This window comes from Rhamphochromis sp. 'chilingali', assembly GCF_963969265.1.
Source record: "Rhamphochromis sp. 'chilingali' genome assembly, chromosome: 8".
Taxonomy (NCBI): Eukaryota; Metazoa; Chordata; class Actinopteri; order Cichliformes; family Cichlidae; genus Rhamphochromis; species Rhamphochromis sp. 'chilingali'.
Genome location: NC_137935.1, coordinates 16,049,636 through 16,070,433, shown reverse-complemented (window position 1 = coordinate 16,070,433; position 20,798 = coordinate 16,049,636). Strand labels below are relative to the sequence as shown.

The 20,798-nt window shown below is 40.6% G+C and overlaps 1 protein-coding gene across 2 annotated transcripts in view; it reads left to right on the top strand.

Moving 5' to 3' along the window:
* The first annotated feature begins 147 nt into the window (after window positions 1-147).
* The window catches only part of ift80 (intraflagellar transport 80 homolog (Chlamydomonas)), a 56,051-nt gene continuing 35,400 nt past the window's right edge, over window positions 148-20,798 (top strand). Inside the window, exons 1-8 of one of the 2 annotated variants that reach the window (XM_080888610.1) lie at window positions 148-720; window positions 852-915; window positions 1,138-1,356; window positions 3,162-3,272; window positions 3,406-3,474; window positions 11,946-12,055; window positions 13,053-13,142; window positions 13,222-13,359. In XM_080888610.1, the coding sequence (XP_080744736.1) occupies window positions 876-915; window positions 1,138-1,356; window positions 3,162-3,272; window positions 3,406-3,474; window positions 11,946-12,055; window positions 13,053-13,142; window positions 13,222-13,359 (777 nt within the window). In that variant the 5' untranslated portion in view covers window positions 148-720; window positions 852-875. The remainder of the gene's footprint in view (window positions 721-851; window positions 916-1,137; window positions 1,357-3,161; window positions 3,273-3,405; window positions 3,475-11,945; window positions 12,056-13,052; window positions 13,143-13,221; window positions 13,360-20,798) is intronic. The other variant, XM_080888609.1, reaches the window with a different exon arrangement.

Here is a 20,798-nt window from a genome sequence, read left to right as displayed (position 1 = left end):
GTCTCACTCCAAACAAACCGCATTCACATGACTATAAAGAACAAACGAAAAGGAATAAAAGCCATGCAATGCTTTTACAGCAAATTGTTCATATTATTCAAGTTTATTCTCATAAAATGCCTAATGTTGTTCCTACGTCTTCAAACGGTTGTCTGTAGTACGATAAAGGACCTGCTCCGAGCAATAGTTTATACTTGAGGGAATATAGCTCGATAGATCAACTGTTAGTGTTGGTTGATCCCGATTCTAACGACTTGCATAAATACATTTATTTAACAGATGTCGTTTTTGAACTTAGAAATATTTCGAAATTTCCGTTGTCAAGGAAGTGGAGATGCAACTCTCGCGATAATTTGTTTTTCAAGCTGTTTTTGACCCAGATTAAATGGCTACCAAAATGCAGGTTTTATACGTTGGGGGCATAAATTGCTGATTGGTGATAGATAAGACTTTTGCGTATTCTAATAGCGCTTCATAGTAGAGTAAATTACACGCACGCTTTGCTGACACTCGCTTAGCACACTCGGCAACGAGAAAACGATGTCCATTTTAAACAAGAGAACAAGTTAACGTTAGCATTCAAGTCACAGACGAGACTCAGGGGATAACTGAGGACTTCCGTTAGCAACAGTAGCAGGTACCGTAGCAACAGCGGACGCTTGTTTGTTTCATCGTTACAGCTAACGGAGAATGCAAACGGCTGCTTTACATAGTTTACGGGTAAGCTGTATACACCCATGCTTCAGGTCTTCTGTACTATTATTTTTTGTGTTGGTTTGACAACAGTGTTATATAGAGAGCTTTAACATAACAGTTACGTTACTGTCTCTGACATTTTTCTGTTCGTTTAGTGATCAACAGAACGAACATCCACCATGAGACTGAAAACGTCGCTCCTAAAGGAATCCAAACATATCCTTTTTGTAGTTATGGAACACATGTAATTCTGTGACACAGTTCCAAAACTTTAAATCATAATTATTAGTGGTGCTATTTGAGGCAGTGGTAATATTTCCCATCATTGTGTTGCTCTAGCCTCTGTCCATTTTTCAGAAAACCCAATTTATTGCAGAGGTTACCACAAAAAGGGTTTTAGAATCAGTTCATTACTATAACTCCTTAACAGCTGATCACATAAAGAACTTGTGAGCTGCGTTGGCTGGACCACAGCAGATGAGCTGTACTCGTGCAGTGAGGATCATCAGATTCTCAAGTGGAACCTGCTGACCAGTGAGACCAGTCTGATTGTCAAACTGCCAGAGGAAATTTACCCTACTGACCTACACTGGTTCCCCAAAACTGTTGGTGTGAAGAAACAGGCCCAGGCTGAAATCTTTGTCCTTACCAGCACTGATGGCAAGTCTTTGTATTCTCTAAAATTTGACCAGAATGCTAAAGGGTTTATTTCAGAGTTCACTCATAAAATCAGTGGGAGTGGCTGTTTTTAGTCATATCTATGCATTTATTAGTTAAAGACATTCTCATGAAATAAATAAATTAAATTAAGTAACAGAATTGGCTATCTACAGGATGGCAATGTCTTCCTTAATTTTTGATATTTATTTTAGAAGACATAGGGACAATTCAAGAGTTGTTATTTATATTTAAGGGAAATAATCTCTACCAATTTGATACTTGTAGGATCCAGTAGAGTCCATCTGAATTCTTCTTTTTATGAAGCTTTCAGTATAAATCTAAAACTCTAAAACTCAATTTTTGTTTTGTAGGTTTCTAATACCGACCCTTGGTGACACAATTTGTGTGACATGAATCTGCCGTACATGTCTCTTCTTTGGCCTGTGTTAGATACAACACACAGAATATGGATGTACTGTTATGGCAAGGCAATGTGTGGTCACAACACTAATGGCAGTGTAGGGTTGCATAAACACACCCACAAACTGAAGCAGCAATTTTCTCTGGCAGACCAGAGACTAGTGAAAAGTGTTACGATCCATTTTGCAACTTTCCTCTGCTTCTTGTCTTGTTACGGTTAAAAATATTAGTATTGCAAAAGTTATTGGTTCTGCAATGGGAATAGAAACAGAGTTTTATTCATTTATTTTGACTTCACTGTTAACTTAAACACTGAAAGTTTTCTTTTGCTCCAGATTAAAGTTTTTAATCTGGATTCTTTGTTGGATTTCCTATTAGATTGTATAATATACTTGAAGAGAAAACAGTCCACCTGGGTTTTATTAGTTTTGAAGACTTGACATCTTTGGGATTTCCTAACCTTTTTTGATTAGTTGGCCTTCTTTTCCTTTTACAAGTTTATTTATGATTTTTTTTTTAAATTTTTAAATTTAATTTTTTTTAAAATGTATGATGCTAAGCAGTTTTAGCGTTTTAAATTACAAGCACACATGGTATTGGAGTTTGTATAATATTTCATTCCTATTAAAAATATTTATATATATTATATTTTTTTATAAGAAATCTGAAAATGAGGCTTTCCAGATAACAGGCAAACAAACAATTAAGCATTTCCAATGTAGAATGTGGCTTTCTAGTGTGCTTTTCATTTAAGAGAGTCATTCAGCTGTACATGCCTGTTAAACTGACTACCTGCTGGATCAGTTACATCTACTTTTGTTGGGATGTCCAAATTTAGAAATGAGAGAGCACTGCAGCATGCTGATTTGCAGTTTTAGGTCACCAGAAATTACATAGAACATTCAGAATTTTTAATATGCACTGCCACAAAGTATATGGTAGGCTACCGTCTTCAATAACTCTCCATGGCTGATCACCCTTTCGTGTCTACCGCATAGAAAATTGCCCTAATTTACCCGACAGAAGCCTTTTTAGTTTCACTCATTTGCTTCAAACCAGAAGTTTGTAATTTACTTGACTGTAGAGAATATAAATTTGTCTGTATTTGTGTGTTAGGAGATGGATTGGTAGTTATTGTGTGTTTTGATTAAAATACGTATTTATTTATATATTTTTACTATTTTGTCTTGGCCAGTAAAACTTGTTTTCCGTTACACAGTAACTAGAATTCCACAGATTTATGAAACTTTACTGAGTGAATTACAACGCTCAGTTCTGTATTTGAGTTATAAACAACTGAAAACGCCTACATCACCCCAGGCCTAGTGTGTGGAATGGCTTTACACCATCTATGTGGGGGTTTTTTTTTTGTAAATTTGTTGCAGGAAAGTTCCACTTAACCTCAAAGATGGGTCGCATTGAGAAGAGTGTTGAGGCGCACAAAGGAGCTGTTTTGGCTGGAAGATGGAACTATGACGGGACTGCTCTTATCACTGGTAAAGATGACTAGGACTCATTTCCTCTGTTATCTGACAACTACTCATCTAATCAGCCTTTTTTCTTTTTAAATCAAAATGAGAATCTAATCAAGATGTCTTTATGGCCTATTCTGGTTGTTTTTCTAATTAGCTGGAGAAGATGGGCAGATTAAAATCTGGTCAAAAAGTGGGATGCTACGCTCGACACTAGCCAGCCAAGGTAAGGCTTAAAACCTTAATTTCACTGAAGCAGAACTGCAAATGTGTATCTAGTGCATGTGTAAAACTGCATACTTTTCATTTATTATTTAAGCGCTAACATGTTAATTAGCAAAGCAAAACGCAGATCAAACTGATCAGGAAAACAGTTGCATCTGTAAAATTTTTATAGTTAACAAAATGCCCAACTTTTCCTGATGTCTGAATTGGTCCGGCCTCACTTGAAAAAAGACTTTAATCTCAATCAGATTTTTACCTGAATAACAGATGATAATTAATAAAATTATTTGCATCTGGGAAAAATCTGATTTGTTGGAGGGAAAAAAGCAACGCTATACAGTTAGTTCCATATGGTTTTGGGCAATGGCACTTTTCTTTTTGCCATTTTGGCTCCATGCACCATCACAGTGGATTCCAAATCAATCAATAAACTTGTGAATGAGTTTAGAGAGCATGGACATTACTAAATGCTGTTTCTTCCCTTGAGATACACTGCAGACCTTTAGTACTGCCATCTTCAGTCCTGCTTGTTTTTGGGTCACTCTGTGGGTCAAACATGCTCTGTTGAGTTTAGATCAGGTGACAAACTTGGCCACTGAAGAATATCCTGTTTCGTTGCCTTTAGAAACTCTTGGGTACTGTTTGCAGTATGTTTCAGGTCATTTTCCCTTTGCACTGCAAAGTGCTGTCTAATTTGTTTTGGGTAATTTTGTTTTATCTGAGCAGACACTACATCCCTGCACACTTAACACCTCATTGTGGTACTTCTATCAGCAGTCGCATGATCTATAAAGACTAGAGACACAATTGCACTACCAGCCATACATGCCAATGCCATAACACTGCCTCCACCATGTTTGACATAATATGGTACATTTTGGATCATAAGCTGTTTCTCTCCTTCTCTGTACTTGACTAGGTCCATCAGCCTGGTAAAAGTTGATTTTGGTTTCATCTGTCCAAAGAATATTTCACAGAACTTTGTTTAGATGTTTTCTAGCAGTCTTATTTAGGCTTCTTGTTTTTGAGTGTAACCAGTGGTTTAAACTTTGTTGTAAACTTTCTGTATTTACATTTATAAAAAACTTCTCGTGATTTTAGACCTTGACAATGATACGGCAAAATTTTTAAGAGTATTGTTGACTTGAAGTTGAACTTATTGTGAAGGACAAGGTTTTTTGTTTATTTGCTTTTGTAACAAATGAAATAATTTGCAATCTTTTCCTTTAGTTGTGTTCTGTAGTCTTTCAGCTGACCAGTGCATTACTTTTTTTTTTAAAACTTTTTTTTAAGAAAATAACAGATTGTTGATTTGTCCAGTATTAAATTTTTGCTATTTGTCGAATAGATTTATTTAGATTTTTCAGTTCAATGATGGCCTCCCTCACATCCATCAACAGCTCTGTGGCCCTTACATGAAGGGTTCAAGTGAGTCCACCTCACTTGAGGTGAGGTGCAAACTATTTAGTTTGCATGATATAATAAGGGAGCAGACCTCACCTGGGTATGTCACTGCTTGTCAGTCAGTTGTCCATTTTCTTTTGAGCATCTGAAAATGAGGAATGATATTAAAAAAACTGCAATGCCCAAAGAGTTTATGCAGTAATTTCAATTTAATACATTTAATCATGTATTATCTTACAAAATACACTGTGGTGGTATACAGAGCTAAAATTACAAAAAAAAGTATAATTGTTCAAAACCTTATTGACCTAACTGTAGCCCTTCTCAGACATGAGATAGCTGTCATTGCTTGTGTAAACAGTGTTTTAAAGACATAAAGGGACTCCAGTAATATTATTATGTGTTATGTACAAGATTTGGCAGCAAAATAAGTAATATAAAATATAGTAGTTCAGAATGCGCATTAATGTGTAGAGCTCTTTTGATTTGGAAAAGCTTCTGCATTGATTCTGCTGTCGTTTGATGCTACAAGTATGCAATAATCTCAGAAGAAACGAGTGAAAACAGTAAACTAACTTTTAATCTTAGTCTCTTGCTTCTGTTAGAACTCAAGTTAATTCATCACTGACAAAACTTGTTAAGCTGACATGTCGCAGACTCTGTCCTCATCACATTTGTTAATGTGATTGCAGACTTGTTCCTTGTTGTGAGTGATACCAACAGATGTGGTCAAACATTTACATATACCCATCATGAGCATGAATGTCATAGTAATTTTGGTCTTTTAATGATTTCTCTGAAATGTTCTTTTTCCAGGTGGGAGTCATTGTACAACATATGTGTTTATTGACTTAAAACAAAAGAATTGGGGAATTGGTTGCACAAGTTTGAACTAATGATGGATTTTCCCTCATCCATGCAGGGTTAAAAGTATACATTTAGGCTCAAATGTATAAATACACTCACTTAAATCTTTTACTGGTGATAAGTGGTACTGAAGGTTCTGCAATGTCTACAATATTAACCTCTCATTAGTTTTTATGATTGAATACACTTGGTAGTTTCTCTCTGCCAACATAAAGATAATTTGTTTAACAGCCCTCATTGCTTTGACCATTCCTCAGAATAATGGGAAAGTCTAAGAAAGTAAGTGAAGACTTAAGAAGGATAACTGTATATTTACACAAGTTGGGAAGGTTTCTTGGAGCCATCTCTAAACAACTGCAGAGTCCAAGATTATCAGTTCAACCAATTGTGTGGAAATGCAAGTTATTTGGATACATCACCACTTTGCCAAGGTCTGGAAAAAGATCAAAAATCATCCCCCTCAGATGATTGGAAATTGTTCAGGATGTTCAGGAGCAACCTAGGAACCACCAGGGTTCATCCTAACATGAACTCAAAACTGCTAGAACACCAGGGTCTCTGTCCACAGTGAATCAAGTTTTACGTTGCCATGGACTGACAAGTGACAAATAAGAAAAAAGCCCCTGCTCCAAAATCCACATCTTTAAACTCAACAGGAATTTTACAATACGGAAAATTGGTCAGACAGGATGAACAGTGTACGAACAATGTACAAACTGTCAAACATGGTGGTGGTAGCATCATGCTCTGGCGTTGTTTTGCTGTCAGTGCTACTGATACATTGCACAAAGTAGACTGAATAATGAAGAAGCAGAACTACCTCCAAGTTCTTCATGTCACCTCAGATAAACAGCTACACTTGGGAAGAATTGGCTCTTCCAACAGTACAATGATCACACACATCAAAACTGGTTTAGGAATGGATAAAGCAGGCTAACATTAGCTTCTGGAATTGCCTTTCTAAATCCTGGACCTCAACCATATTGAAAATTTGTGGACTATGTTCAAAAGCTGGATCCATGGCAGGAAACAAACCAATTTAAATGAACTTAAATTAACCCAATTTTTCAAAGAAGAGTGGTCAGCCAGAATTAGACCAGAAGCTTGTTAATGGCTACCAAAAGCATCTGGTTGAGGGCCAACTTGCTAAGGAACATTTAACAAAATCTTAGTGGTGGTATATAACCTCACCACAATGTGTAGTGCCTCATGTTTGATAGATTTTTAGAGTTTCTCCTCCAAGACCATCTTAGAGAGGCAGAGTTTCTCAGAATTAAAGGCACAGGTTTATCTGCAGAAAACTACATCTAAAAATTCTGTAACAAATTCAGAATTTTCAAGGTAAAATTGTGAAGAATGAATGAATTTGTCGTCATCTATAGTACATAATGAACATGATCTGCACCATCATCTCTGATATGGTAGCCCACTTTTTGTCCATCCAGACTCAATGGCTTAATTGTAGAAAGATATGGTTGGTAAACTGGGCTTTCTGCAATTGAAAGCATTTGGTTCATTATAAAATGCAACAAATGAAGTAGACTACAAAGAAAACCCAGGACTGCTGAACAGCTAGGATCCTGTATCAGACAAGAATGGGACAAGATTCCTCTCCCAAAAGTCCAGCAGCTGGTCTCCTCAGCTCCCACATGTTTATAGACTGCTGTTAAAGGGAAGATGGGATGTCAGACTGTGGAAAACATGCCTACCTATTTTTAGTGACTGTGTGGACAAATTAATAGAGAATTTACATTATAATACACTAACTACTCATGTTGCAAAGGTGACGGACTTCAAGCGGAGTTGAAAGAAGTGTGAAACCAGGATGCCTATTTGGCTCTGCTGTCCGTTTTCAAAACACAGTATAATCAAGGCTTAAGAAGATAATCATGCTTAGTACTGCCAAAAGTCCGTTTTCAGGTATAAGTAAAAAAAATAAATAATTAGAGGCACTCTATATATATATATATATATATATATATATATATATATCCATGCAGTACCCTCCATGGAGAAGGAGGCTAGAGGGCAAGATCAAAGTAGCACGGAGGGAGTTTAGCCAACTAACGGAGTTGCAGAAAGGTACGACAAAGAAGGTGCATAAGAAATACAGCAAGCTGTCCATACCTGAGGCCTTGGAAACTGCCAAGCAAAGACTCATAGCCTTGGCCAGCCGCTTGAGGAGGTACACCAGAGAGATAGAAGGCAGGAGAATAAACCAGCTGTTCTCCACAGAACCAGCAAAGGTGTACTCTCGCAAAACACCAGCTACTGGTAGACAGAACAGTCAGCCGAGACTGCAAGACCAGACTGACCAACCTGTGCACTGCCTGGATTGATTACAAGAAGGCCTATGACTCAATGCCCCACAGCTGGATACTGGAATGCTTAGAATTGTACAAGATCAATGGGACCCTAAGAGCCTTCATCAGGAACTCAATGGGGATGTGGCGTACAACACTAGAGGCCAACTCCAAGCCCACAGCACAAGTCACCATCAAGTGCGGGATCTACCAAGGAGATGCTCTGTCCCCACTGCTGTTCTGCATAGGCCTGAACCCCCTCAGTGAGATCATTAACAAGACTGGCTACGGATACCGACTACGGAACGGAGCAGTTGTCAGCCACCTCCTGTACATGGATGACATCAAGCTGTATGCCAAGAGTGAACGAGACATCGATTCACTGATCCACACTACCAGGCTATACAGCAATGACATTGGAATGTCATTCGGACTGGAGAAGTGTAGTCGGATGGTAACAAAGAGAGGGAAGTTAGTCAGAACTGAGGGGATTGAACTACCAGAAGGCAACATTGCAGACATAGAGGACAGGTACAAGTACCTGGGGATCCCGCAGGCGAATGGGAACCATGAAGAGGCCGCTAGAAAAGCTGCAACCACCAAGTACCTGCAGAGGGTCAGGCAAGTCCTGAGGAGTCAGCTGAATGGTAAGAACAAGATCCGGGCCATCAACACGTACGCCCTGCCCGTGATCAGGTACCCTGCTGGGGTAATAGGCTGGCCAAAGGAGGAGATAGAAGCCACTGACATAAAGACAAGAAAGCTCCTTACCATGCATGGAGGGTTTCACCCCAAGTCCAGCACCCTGAGGCTGTACGCTAAGCGCAAGGAAGGGGGCCGGGGACTGGTGAGTGTCAGCACCACAGTCCAGGATGAGACAACGAACATCCAAGAATACATTGGGAAGATGGCCCCAACTGACCGAGTGCTCAGTGAATACCTCAGGCAGCAGAAACCCAAGAAAGAGGAGGGAGACGAGGAACCATCATGGAAGGACAGGCCCCTGCACGGTATGTACCACCGGCAGATAGAGGAGGTGGCTGATATCCAGAAATCCTACCAGTGGCTGGACAAAGCCGGACTGAAAGACAGCACAGAGGCACTAATCATGGCAGCACAAGAACAAGCTCTGAGTACAAGATCCATAGAGGCTGGGGTCTATCACACCAGGCAAGACCCCAGGTGCAGGCTGTGTAAAGATGCCCCAGAGACAATCCAGCACATAACAGCAGGGTGCAAGATGCTAGCAGGCAAGGCATACATGGAACGCCATAACCAAGTGACCGGCATAGTGTACAGGAACATCTGTGCCGAGTATAATCTGGAAGTCCCGAGGTCAAAATGGGAGATGCCCCCAAGGGTGGTGGAGAATGACCGAGCTAAGATCCTGTGGGACTTCCAGATAGAGACGGACAAAATGGTGGTGGCTAACCAACCGGACATAGTGGTGGTAGACAAACAGAAGAAGACGGCCGTAGTGATCGATGTAGCGGTTCCGAATGACAGCAATATCAGGAAGAAGGAACACGAGAAGCTGGAGAAATACCAAGGGCTCAGAGAAGAGCTTGAGAGGATGTGGAGGGTGAAGGTAACGGTGGTCCCCGTGGTAATCGGAGCACTAGGTGCGGTGACTCCCAAGCTAGGCGAGTGGCTCCAGCAGATCCCGGGAATAACATCGGCGATCTCTGTCCAGAAGAGCGCAGTCCTGGGAACAGCTAAGATAGGGCTTTGGAGCGTGATGTCACGGGGGTGGGCGTGGAAAGGATTTTGGCCCGATCCGCCATTTTGGGGGTCTAAGTAAGGAGCGAAAGCATAGCCATGGTTCGTACTTGCTGTGTGCTCGGCTGCAATGTTCGATCTTACGACCGGCACGGGAATAAGTTTCAATTGTCTTTTTATGCTTTCCCAACCTGGAAGCAACATGAAGGAGCTCATGTATCGGATATTACCAAACGAAGGCGTCTAGCCTGGATAGCAGCCGTGAGACGAGCTGATATCAAGTTCTGTTACGTCTCCAGATATCAGCTGGTGTGCTCAAGACATTTTCATTCCGGTAAGTTCTAAATATGTTCACATCACACTTTATAGCTGAATAATATTATCGTTGGTGGTCTCGGAAGTTATAGAAATTGCGATCAAACATCAAATGGAGTGACTTTGCAGACATATGTGCTATGTAAAGATTCGCAGGAGGAGACAGGGAGGACACAAATTGGCGTTAATAATTTGCCCGATTATCAATGTGTTAATTTGCATCTACTTTACAATTATGGGCACATAATATGATAACGATATTTTAGCAGTTTACTGATAAATGTATAACATTAATTATGGTGGGGGGTGGAAAATGGCTATTTCACTCGATGCACTCCAGCTGACTTACTTTGACGACGTACTCAAGAGTTTGGCGGCTTGAAAATAGCCAAATCTTGCACCCAGCCATTTGTAAATTGGATGTGCGCCTCCAGTGACTTGTAATTACGAAACTGGTTCGCTGTGTAAGCGCTTACTCCACAAACAAGATGCGTGAAGATATCGGGGTAGGACAGTGGCGGGAAGTCGTCTGGGTCTTTACTCCACTGCCGTATTTCATATGGGTCCAGATTTGCGATGCACTCTATTTTTTTTCAAATACCGCTGCTTCGCCTCTGGACGCAATCGGTCTCTATACCGTCCGTTTTCTTTTGAGCTGCTTTTAAACATGTTTCTTGTCGTCGTCGCCGTTCCAACAGTGAGTTTGTTTGGATCGTAGACCCCGAAAATGGCGCCGCGCTCCCACAATGCATTGCGGCGTGACGTCAACTCCAAAGCCCTATACTGCGCAGGACCCTCAAGCTCCCAGGCCTCTGGTAGAGGACCCGAGCTTGAAGGACAAACCGCCCGCAGGGGCGTGCTGGGTGTTTTTTATATATTTATTTATTTATTTATTTATTTAGAAGTGGAGTTTTACTAAAAGCCATAAAAATCTCAAGTAAGACTGATGCTAAAGTTCTTTCTTTAGCATTCAGATCTTACTTATTAATCACTGTGCAGTTGATGTCAGATGTAACTGTTTTGGGGGGTAAAAATTGGCTTCTTGGTGAAACTGATTGTATGCCACTCCTGAATGATGCTGTGTAAAACCTGGCTGGGGACTGGTGATTGAGCCCAGTATGTAGTAATGTTTTTTCTTAGTGTTTGGGGATTGAGCTGTACATTTGTGCAACACCTGGATTTAGTAGTATTTCTACAGATACACATGGCACCCAGATCACTGCAGGTGTTGATTCTCTTTTGTGGCTACAGCTTCACAAACACACACTCACACAAACTCTCTCTCACACATGCACATATATGCACAAATTACAGGAGCACACTGTTCTTTTTGGATACTATGACCCATTTTACGAGAGAGCTCTAGGAAGAGGTTGGAACAGAGTGAGAGCGAGGAAAAAGGAACTTGTCTGAACCCCTCTCATCGCCTTCGTCAGATTTGGATCATTTGGCATTTGTGAGAAACCCCATGCACCTGGAGTAGGGTTAAATGTCCCCCCCCCCCCCCCCCCCACACACACACACACACACACACAGATTCACAGGCACAGCTCAACACACGCTCTTGCTCACAGAGACACACACTTGTGCTTATGCAGTAGAAGTTAGACTGATTTTCTCAGCTGGTTTTCTTGTAAGTGAAGCAAAGTGCTGTTACGTAGACTAAATGAGGTGAGATTTCTGATTGAGTATGATATCTTTTGAGAGGAGGAATTGGGTCTGCTTCATCCTCTAGCTATTGTTCACAGCAAATTCTGATTTGTAAATGAGAGAGGGCGCATTTGTACACAACTCTGTGCTCTTGGCTCATGATTAATAGAAGATTGCTGCTTTCTTCATCCTATGCTTTTGGATGTCTTTCCAGGATCTCCTGTATATTCTGTGGCCTGGGGTCCGGACTCGGACAGAATTCTCTACACTTCAGGAAGACAGCTAATTATCAAGCCTTTACAGCCCAGCGCCAAAATCATACAGGTAAACAAACTTTTTCTGAGTAAGCCGACAGACTAAACTCTCTCTGTTACTCACACATGTTGCTTGAGCGCAAATTCACACTTGGGGATATTCGTTTTCATTTTACTGACATTTACAAAGGCTTGTAGGATTTAGACATCAAAATATGCTATTTCATATGTATATGAAAACCAGTTCCAGACCATATGACCTCTCAGTATAGTATAGTTTGTAGTGAATTATTAACTTGAAATTATTATGTCAAACAGAAGCAAAATTGAGTTCTCCATTTAAATGAGTCAGCGAGGCCATTAATTTCATAAAAGACACTGAAACAAGAGAAGATTTTTTTCTCACCTCTGCTACACTATACTTAAAGGCTTATAAGAAAACTATTACTAAGCTATTACTGCACATAAATTCATATACAAGCACAATGTCCCAACTTTATTATCTCCCACTGAGATCCCCTGAAGACCAACACAATGAACTAAACAAATGAACTCCCCTCCCCCCTCCCCCACAGACCCCCTAACATCATCCTCTTTGACCTTTGCAGTCCCTTATACAGACAGCAATACAGAATATCTACCTGTGTCTTCCTTGGGTACATGGAATAAGTAACCAGTGTACAAAAAATAAAATGTTTATACAGATTAGGAACAGAATGGTACATTAGGTCTGGTGAGATAAGGCTGGGAACAGGCTCTCTGTTCTGTGTTACACTGTAACACATAATGTTAAAAGTAAGCTCTCAGTTTGGCTAAGATGAAACAATTCATAAACTTGTAACTGTGGTCGTGACCAAAAAATAAATTCCATACGGGTGCTTATTCCAGCCAGCTTATTTTTATCCTCCTTTTGGACAAAGGAAAAGTATAGGAATTTGTTAGAGATCTCTTCAAACCAAAATGTTATGTGTTGATGACGTTATTATGTTTCTTAACCTAACTTTTTCTTTTTTTCCCCCCATTCTTTCCATTACGTGTATGCTTTCTCTCTATCTTTCTCTCCCTAGTGGAAGGCTCATGATGGGGTCATTCTGAAGGTAGACTGGAATTCAGTCAATGACCTAATCCTGTCAGGTGGGGAAGATTGTAAATATAAGGTCAGTGGCTTTTTAGTATATTTGTTGATGTCTTAATAATTACTGAATACCTTTTTAAAACCATTTGCCTCTTCAACAGGTATGGGACAGCTTTGGACATCTGCTTCACTGCTCACTGTCTCATGACTACCCAGTCACATCTTTGTCCTGGGCTCCAGATGGAGAGGTGTTTGCTGTGGGCTCTTTCAACACCCTGCGGCTCTGTGATAAGACTGGAGTAAGTGAACCCATTATAACCTCCATGTATTTTTATTTTTTAAATGTTGAACATAGTATAATGTAAATGGGATGTCTGGTATTAGCTATAGAAGTGAAATAGAGGTTAATAATAGACACAGTTTTGGCAAAAGGGTTCAAAACAGCAAATTTTCTTTGTTTTTTTTTTTTTGTTTTTTTTTTTTCACTTACTCAGGCTTTCATAAACATAATTTTGTCCCGGTGTATTTTAATATGCCTGGAATGACATAAAGTGAACTTAATTTGAGATTTCTGGCACCTCTTACACATTCATCATCGACTGTCTTACCCATGTATCCAACAAGAAGTGCTGGAGGTAGGGTATGGGCAGGACTACAGTCCGTCAGTGAACCACAATTTAGTTCAGTTCAATTCAGTTTTATTTATATAGCAACAAATCACAACATCAGTTGCCTTAAGGCGCTTTATATTGTCAGGTAAAGACCTTACAATTTCAACCTGATACATTAATTTACTAATATTTAATAATAAAAAAAACTTGTGTAACAGTTTTGCTTTTTTGAAAATAAAATGTGGAAGTTGATTTTTTTTTTTTTCCCCACAGCCAGTAACTAGCTAATCTCAACACAACCCTGGCACACGAACACACTCAAATGACCACTCAGTCTAATCTAATCTTTTACACCTGACCAGGAACTGTTTTAATAAGGATGATAATCATTTGCCATATGTAATCTTTTTACAAAAAGTCTACCTAAGGTTGAATTTTCAGTAATACATGTCTCCTCTCTGGTTACACATGTAGTCAGTAAGTAAGTACACGCAGTCCTACAGGAAAAAAACAACAACTTTGTGGCAGTAATCTCATGAAAAAGTATATATATTGAGTAAAAAAAATCAAAGTATGTTAGCATGTGCTTAAGTTAATTCCAGGTTTTTGATCACTTTTTGAGGATATCATAAAATTCATCATTTTAAACGAACGACTTGTTCCTCAAAAACAATTTAACTATTACCTTTCAGTGACATACTCTAAAAGGGGGTTGTTCATGAAATCAGACTGACCTCAGTTATATGCAGCTGTTGCTGGAAAAAAAGAGCAGAAGCTGTACATCATCAGGGCCATGTACTTTCCACATATTTTTAGCTTTTTTGTGTACTTTTTCCTTTAGTTTATGTACATCTCCCCGTGTAGCATTTATTTGTAGTGTGTGAAGTCCTGTTCCTCGAAACATACAGTGTCTATAGCACAGTGTCAGCTTTTCCAATGCAGTATGGTTTACAGTGTGTAGCTCATTACAGGCCACGTGTTTTCTATACATCATTCATCTCTTTAAATCACATTAGGCTGCATGCCACATGTTCTTGTTACCTGGTGCTGATGGTAACTTCAGTAATGAGAAAGGAAATGAGAGAATGATGAATGGTAATTGTTGTTTCATTATTGCTGAACACTTGGCAGAGAGCAATATTACCAGTTCCCTCATGGGACGTTTAGGGCTTCTTTGAGTTTATGTTCAGATGTCACTGTACTGCTGCATCAGATCGCAGTAATCAAAACAAACAACCTGGGCTGGGATTTTTGTGTCCTGATCATCGGGCATTTCATGCTTCATTTTGATTTAATTAGGATCAAATGTCTTTCTTTTTTTTTCTTGGGGTACTAAATCATATGTGCTAGAGAGAGGTCGGGACCAACCAGTTTGTCTTCTCTACAGGAGTAAGGTGTGTGTTTGTATCTGCGTTGCGAGACAGATTTGGTATAGTTACTTTTGCTCTTCTGAACCAGCGATTTCAGTTGTTTTGGAGTAACCTGCCAGATTATTGCTGCAGCTTGAGGAAGTGATTCAAATTAAGCCAGCTCATATCCATTTTGCCCGTGTAAACAAAACTAAAAATAATGTACTATTAAAATTACAACTTGCTCCTTTATTTTTTGTAATGACCCGAGTAACCTTATGTCCTCCCATTATGGGTTTGTTTACGTGGTTGGTTTGTTCCATTGTTTCATCATTGCACCACTTGCTTTGCTGTGGTGTGTCTTGGTTAAGGCAGTGTGATGATGATGATAATTATGATGATTATGGTTCTGCCCTGCTCTGACTGGAGGAAGGGTATGCATGCCTTCTCCTCCCTAAGCCCCTCAGAGACAGTGTGTGCTGTAGCATGGTGTGGGAGGCTTGCTCAAGAAGAGAAGCGGAGTGGGGGTGCAGGGAATAAGGGGGGGAAAAGAGTTTAGAAAAAGAAAATCCCCCTCAAAAGGTCACTCCGTCCGAGTCGCGTTCTATGTGTGAATTCAGACAGAAGGTTCTTTCATGCATCAGAGAAAAAGTTCAAGTTTTGCTTACATGTGCACCCTCGACCAGTGTTGTATATTTATTATAATGTCATTGTGCATGAGAAGTTGCAGACAGAAACCATTAGCTGCTTACAAGTGCTTTACCTGTGTTGTTGCTGTGGTTTGTTTGCAGCACAGCAAGGGTTAAACAGCGTGAAGAGCCTTTTCAGTTACTAGCGTGACTAATGGGAAGGAGTTTCATTCTGTATCTGCTACAATGAAACCTTGCACTTTAACGTACTGCTGCTGGCTCAGCAGGATCAGTCCTGCAGATTTAACCCTTTCACCCTTTTCCAGCTTGGCTCTCCTCTCCTTCTAAACTATCAGCTCTCGTCTACGTTTTTACTTTCTCTCCTCCATGCCTTAGGGCAGATGTAGTGAATTACCCCTCTCCATTATCGCTGGAAAGGCTGGGTGGACACACGCAAATACAAAAGTAGCAAAAAAAAAAAAAAAATTAGTCTTGCAGTTCCAGCAAGTCACCCATGGACTGATTGTAGCATTTTTTTCTTAACAATTAAAAGATAACTGATTTATTAATACATATTTATTTCTTTTATTTAGACTTTTATGGTGCTTAGAGTTCTTTTGTGTAGAGCGCTTTTTGTGTAAAGCACTTTTTACAGGAGGTTTAACATCACACAAGACACAAAGAGGCTCACTGTCCCTTTTACAAGATTTGGGAGACACAATAAGTCAGTGTCTGTCTGTGTGCCTGCCATAGTATATGCATGTGCCCACATGCCTGTGTGTGCACATTTGTGTGCAACCATTGCCGTGCAAATGTGCCTGCGAGACAGCAGTCTATTTACGAGGCGCTGCAGCTGGTGTCTAGCGTCTGGACCCTGTCACGATCCCTGACACTGTCACTAGCTAACAAGTAGGACTCATTGTGCCAGGCAAGCACCCTCTCGCTTCTTGCTCTCCACCCCTTCTCCCCCTTCTCTTCTGTACACTTGTTTTTTCTCTCTCTCTTTGCTGTACAACCGTGCTCACATGCATAAATGTTAAAGCTGCCTGGTTTTGCTATTCTAATTCCCTGGAAGAATATTGTGAAGGAATAAGAATAATATTTGTTTATCTATTTAAACTTTCAATAGATTCATTAAAAAAATATGATTTTATCTTTTTGCTTTTGTTATTTGGTCATGAAGAGCAAGTTCTTCTTCTGCTGTAGGAGACACAGAGCACAGGACATCATCCCAAGTTCAGAGGCTGGTCAAAGGCACGTAAGCAGAGTCAGATCAAGAAGGCATAACTGTTTTTGCTGAAAATCTGAGTGTTTACCAGAATGACCTCATTTAAACGAATAATCAGCCTGTGATTGTTCATGCAGGGCTTGGTGTCAATCTGAAAGTGGCTGTAGATGTATACCTCATTGAACCTAATGGTTGCTGCTCCTGTCTCTCCTCTGGTCTCATTTAACTGAGGTATTACTAAAAATATGGTTGACCTGGAATGATCCAGGTTTCTCTCATGCTCCCACCAATAATCTCAAGTGCATATCTTACTCTTCCACTCTCCTTTCCACCATCTCTTTTCTAATCCCCTTCTGTTAAATTATACTTGTGCACAGGAGACTAGCTTAGTCTGAATACTCGTAAAGTTGGCGTAAGGGTGAGCCCTATTTCTTATGAATATCTTTGTCATTTATAGTTAAAAATCCCCTTCCTTCGGGTGTTGCAGTTGTTGGTACACAAAGAACTAACAGTTGTTAACCTCACACAGTTTTGAGAAAATGATCTGTTAATGTTATACCTCATAATAGTAGCATTGCTTTCAAAGGCAGAGAATGTAAAAGTGTTAAACCACTGTTATACCCTTTTTGATTTTTCTATTTGATTGAAAAGCCGAAATGGTCTTCACTCATAACAATCAGTGATTATCCATGATTTTCTGCTAGCTACATTGTCTTTAGAACGAACTGAATATTTTATTCATCCACTTCGTGTCAGTTTTGGGTAAAATTATGCAGGAGACTGAGCTCCTAATTGTTTCTTTCTCTTGCATGTTTTTACTTTTTCTTTCTTTCTTTTTTTTAAACATAGAATTACCTCATTTGTCTAAATCTTCCTCTATCATTCTTTTTTTTGCTTCTCATGCCTCCCTACTCCCTTTGGGTATGTTTGGCTACCTTGCACTTATCAGTGCTCCCCCTCTTGGCTCCGTCTCCCTTGTTCCTTCCTCGAGGCCCTCTTTACCTCTCTTTTTCTGGATGAGTCTAGGGGTCCCCTTAGGGCTTTGCTCAGCATTGCCACTTTTGGAATTGGTCCATGTTTAACTTTCTTCATTATCCCTTGCGTCTTCATCTGCACCCGCTTTGTCTGTAGGATCTTTGTCCACCCGTCCTTAACACAGCTAGCTATTGTTTATGTCCCCAGAAAGTGTATTCCTCTTGACTTTCTGTTAGCCTGCCACACATGTTGTTGTCTTTATTTTCCCTCTGAGCCGTAGACTCTTATTTGCTAGGCATCAGTCATCACCGGCTTATCAATTAGTCCCTTTAACAGGTCTCCCCCTTTACCACTGGGGAGCATATACCTGAGCGTGTGCTGGCAAGTTTGCTACCAGCCATTGGCCAGCCAACATCTGGAAAGTGCCGCTGTTGGAAAAGAATGAAATGGCCAAGAGTTCTGGTCCTGATTGTGAACCACTGTTAGTGGAGCATGAAAAAGCAAAAGAAACCACTGTAGATTTATTACAGTGCAAACCTTTATCTGTTTTCATCACAAGAAACTGGGGCGTTCAGTACAGTATGTTTTTAGGCAGCAGAAGTAAAAGAGAAACACACACACACACACGTTGAGGATAGGGAGTAGAAAAACAGCAGAGACTGAGTGAAATTAATGGTGTAGCTTTGACAAAGAAAGACCATGTGCACATTAAAAAACATGGTGTCTTAGTATTTGAAAAAAGACAAGTAAGTTTGTGAGTGTGTCAGGGAGAGAGAGAGAGGGAGAGCTAGGGAGCGTTGTCAAACAAAGAGAGTCCTGAGTCAGCAGCAGAGCAGTTTTCTCCCCAGGCAACTGGGTAGGGCTACCCCTCTCTCTTTCTCTCTCTCCCTCCTCCTCCCACTTGCGCTCTCTGTCCCTCACTCTCTTCTTTCTCACTCTCTCCCTCCCCTTAAAAATCTGTGCTTTTGCATGCTATTTCTTGCTCTCTCCACTCTGCACTTTTCCTTTATGCACACTCTCTCTCGCTCGCTGTAGTAAGAACAGAAAGCTTCCTCCATATTACTGTGAAGTGGTAGAAAAAGAACTCCAGTTCTGAATCTGAGGTCTGCCCGTCCTCTCTCAGCTCTTTCCCTCTACAGTTTATCCTTGTTTTCATAGGAATAATTTCACTCATTTCTTTTAACAGATTTTAATGAGGTTACCAGTCTTGATGAAACCTTTGCGAGCATGAATAGTGTAAGACTATTAGATGCAATACTTACATGTAGACTTAATCTGTCATCCCAAGGAGCTCATTAGTTTCCCCTACCAGAATGTGAGGATAATGATTTCTCCTTTGTATTCGAGGCCCTTTGTGTCGAACAGGCTTTGGTTTTCTGTGTTGCTGAACTCATTCTGGCACACTCTGTGGAACAGTGTATACTTAGGTCCATCTTGCAGATGATTGACCCCAATTTTTTTTCTTTTTTGTGTATGTGTGTGTGTGTGTGAGAGAGAGAGTCAGTGCTTGTGTGCGTAAAGTGGGTTAGAGTAAAAGGCACTTGTTGACATGGTATTACTTTTACACCTCTCCCGAGTTCGGCTAAAGGCTTGCCTTGTTGGAAACCAAAAAGGAGGGGAGCATGAAAAGCTGAGAAAAGAGAGCAGTTGGAGGGGTGGGGGGTGGGGTAGTGTGGAACTGTCCAATATATCCTTTAAAGTTGGCCTAGGCAGTGAGGCTTGGAGGATTGGTCTCCATAAAAGACGGTGGTTCTCTCTCTCTCTCTCTCTCTCTCTCTCTCTCTCTCTCTCTCTCTCTCTCTCTCTCTTTTTTCTTTTTTCTTTTTTCTCTTTACTTCTCAAACCCTCCTTCCCTCCCCCCAAAGCTGGAGTAAGAGTACGACAGTAAGACAGTGCCCTGCCAGCCGCTCTGGCAGAGTCATCATTCTTAGCAACGCTAAATCACTACCTCCACTAGCTAGACAAACATGTCACACTCATAGACAGAAAGAGAGGAAAGAGGGATAAAGCCATGAGGGTGATACTTGGTGACGAAGGCAGGGAGCAAATAACGGGCTTTGGTTGTGCACACAAGTAGGGGAGAGCCTAGTATGTGTGGAACTGGGGGTATCACTTTGAGATTTTTTGCCAGCCCAGAGTTCATTAAGGACCGTTATTGAGGGCTAGGGCTGGGCTGGAGGCACTGGACCAACTTCCAGAAGAGGATGATTTGAAAGGGTTTAATTTTGGCTGCACCCCAGGGTTCCCTCCCCCTCTCTGCTGGCCTCCACATGGAGCAGAATGATGCTGAGTAATTTAATGACTGCTTCCTTCATTTGTTCAAATTTGTTATATATGTTTGCTTCAACAGAGGAATAATGCTTTGTCCTGTCATATGTAGTTTACTTTGTGTATGCTCCACTGTGTGGATACTTTGACAGTAGAAGAGATCTGCCATGGTATAATGATGGAAGTAAGATTAGCAGGTATCAACAAGTGTTCTACACAGACAGGGCTGGATACATTCTCAAAGCCTTAGTCTGTGCTGCTCATACGATGACCAAAATAAACCTGTCTGTTCTTAAATTGTCATCACTGATATAGTGGGGTCTTGTGCATTCTGCCATTTGTAGCATGCCAAATGCTTTTAAACACCCAAATTACCTGTGTGGGTGCGTGTCTGTGCGCGTGTGTGTTTGCAAGTGCATATGTGCATAGTTGGTGCTAATAGAATTCTGCTGTCCAGCTCACAGCTGTGTCCTGCTGATGAGTCCCAGGAGGCCCCAGCATGTGTCTATGGTTACTATGTTGAGGCTTCAGCATGAAACCATGTGTAGATCATTACTCTCCCCTTCTCTCTCTCTCTCTCTCTCTCTCTCTCTCTCTCTCTCTCTCTCGCTCTCTCGCTATCTTCTAGCTTGTCTTGACCCCCCCCCTTGCCGTCCCTCTCTCGTCTCTCTCCACTTC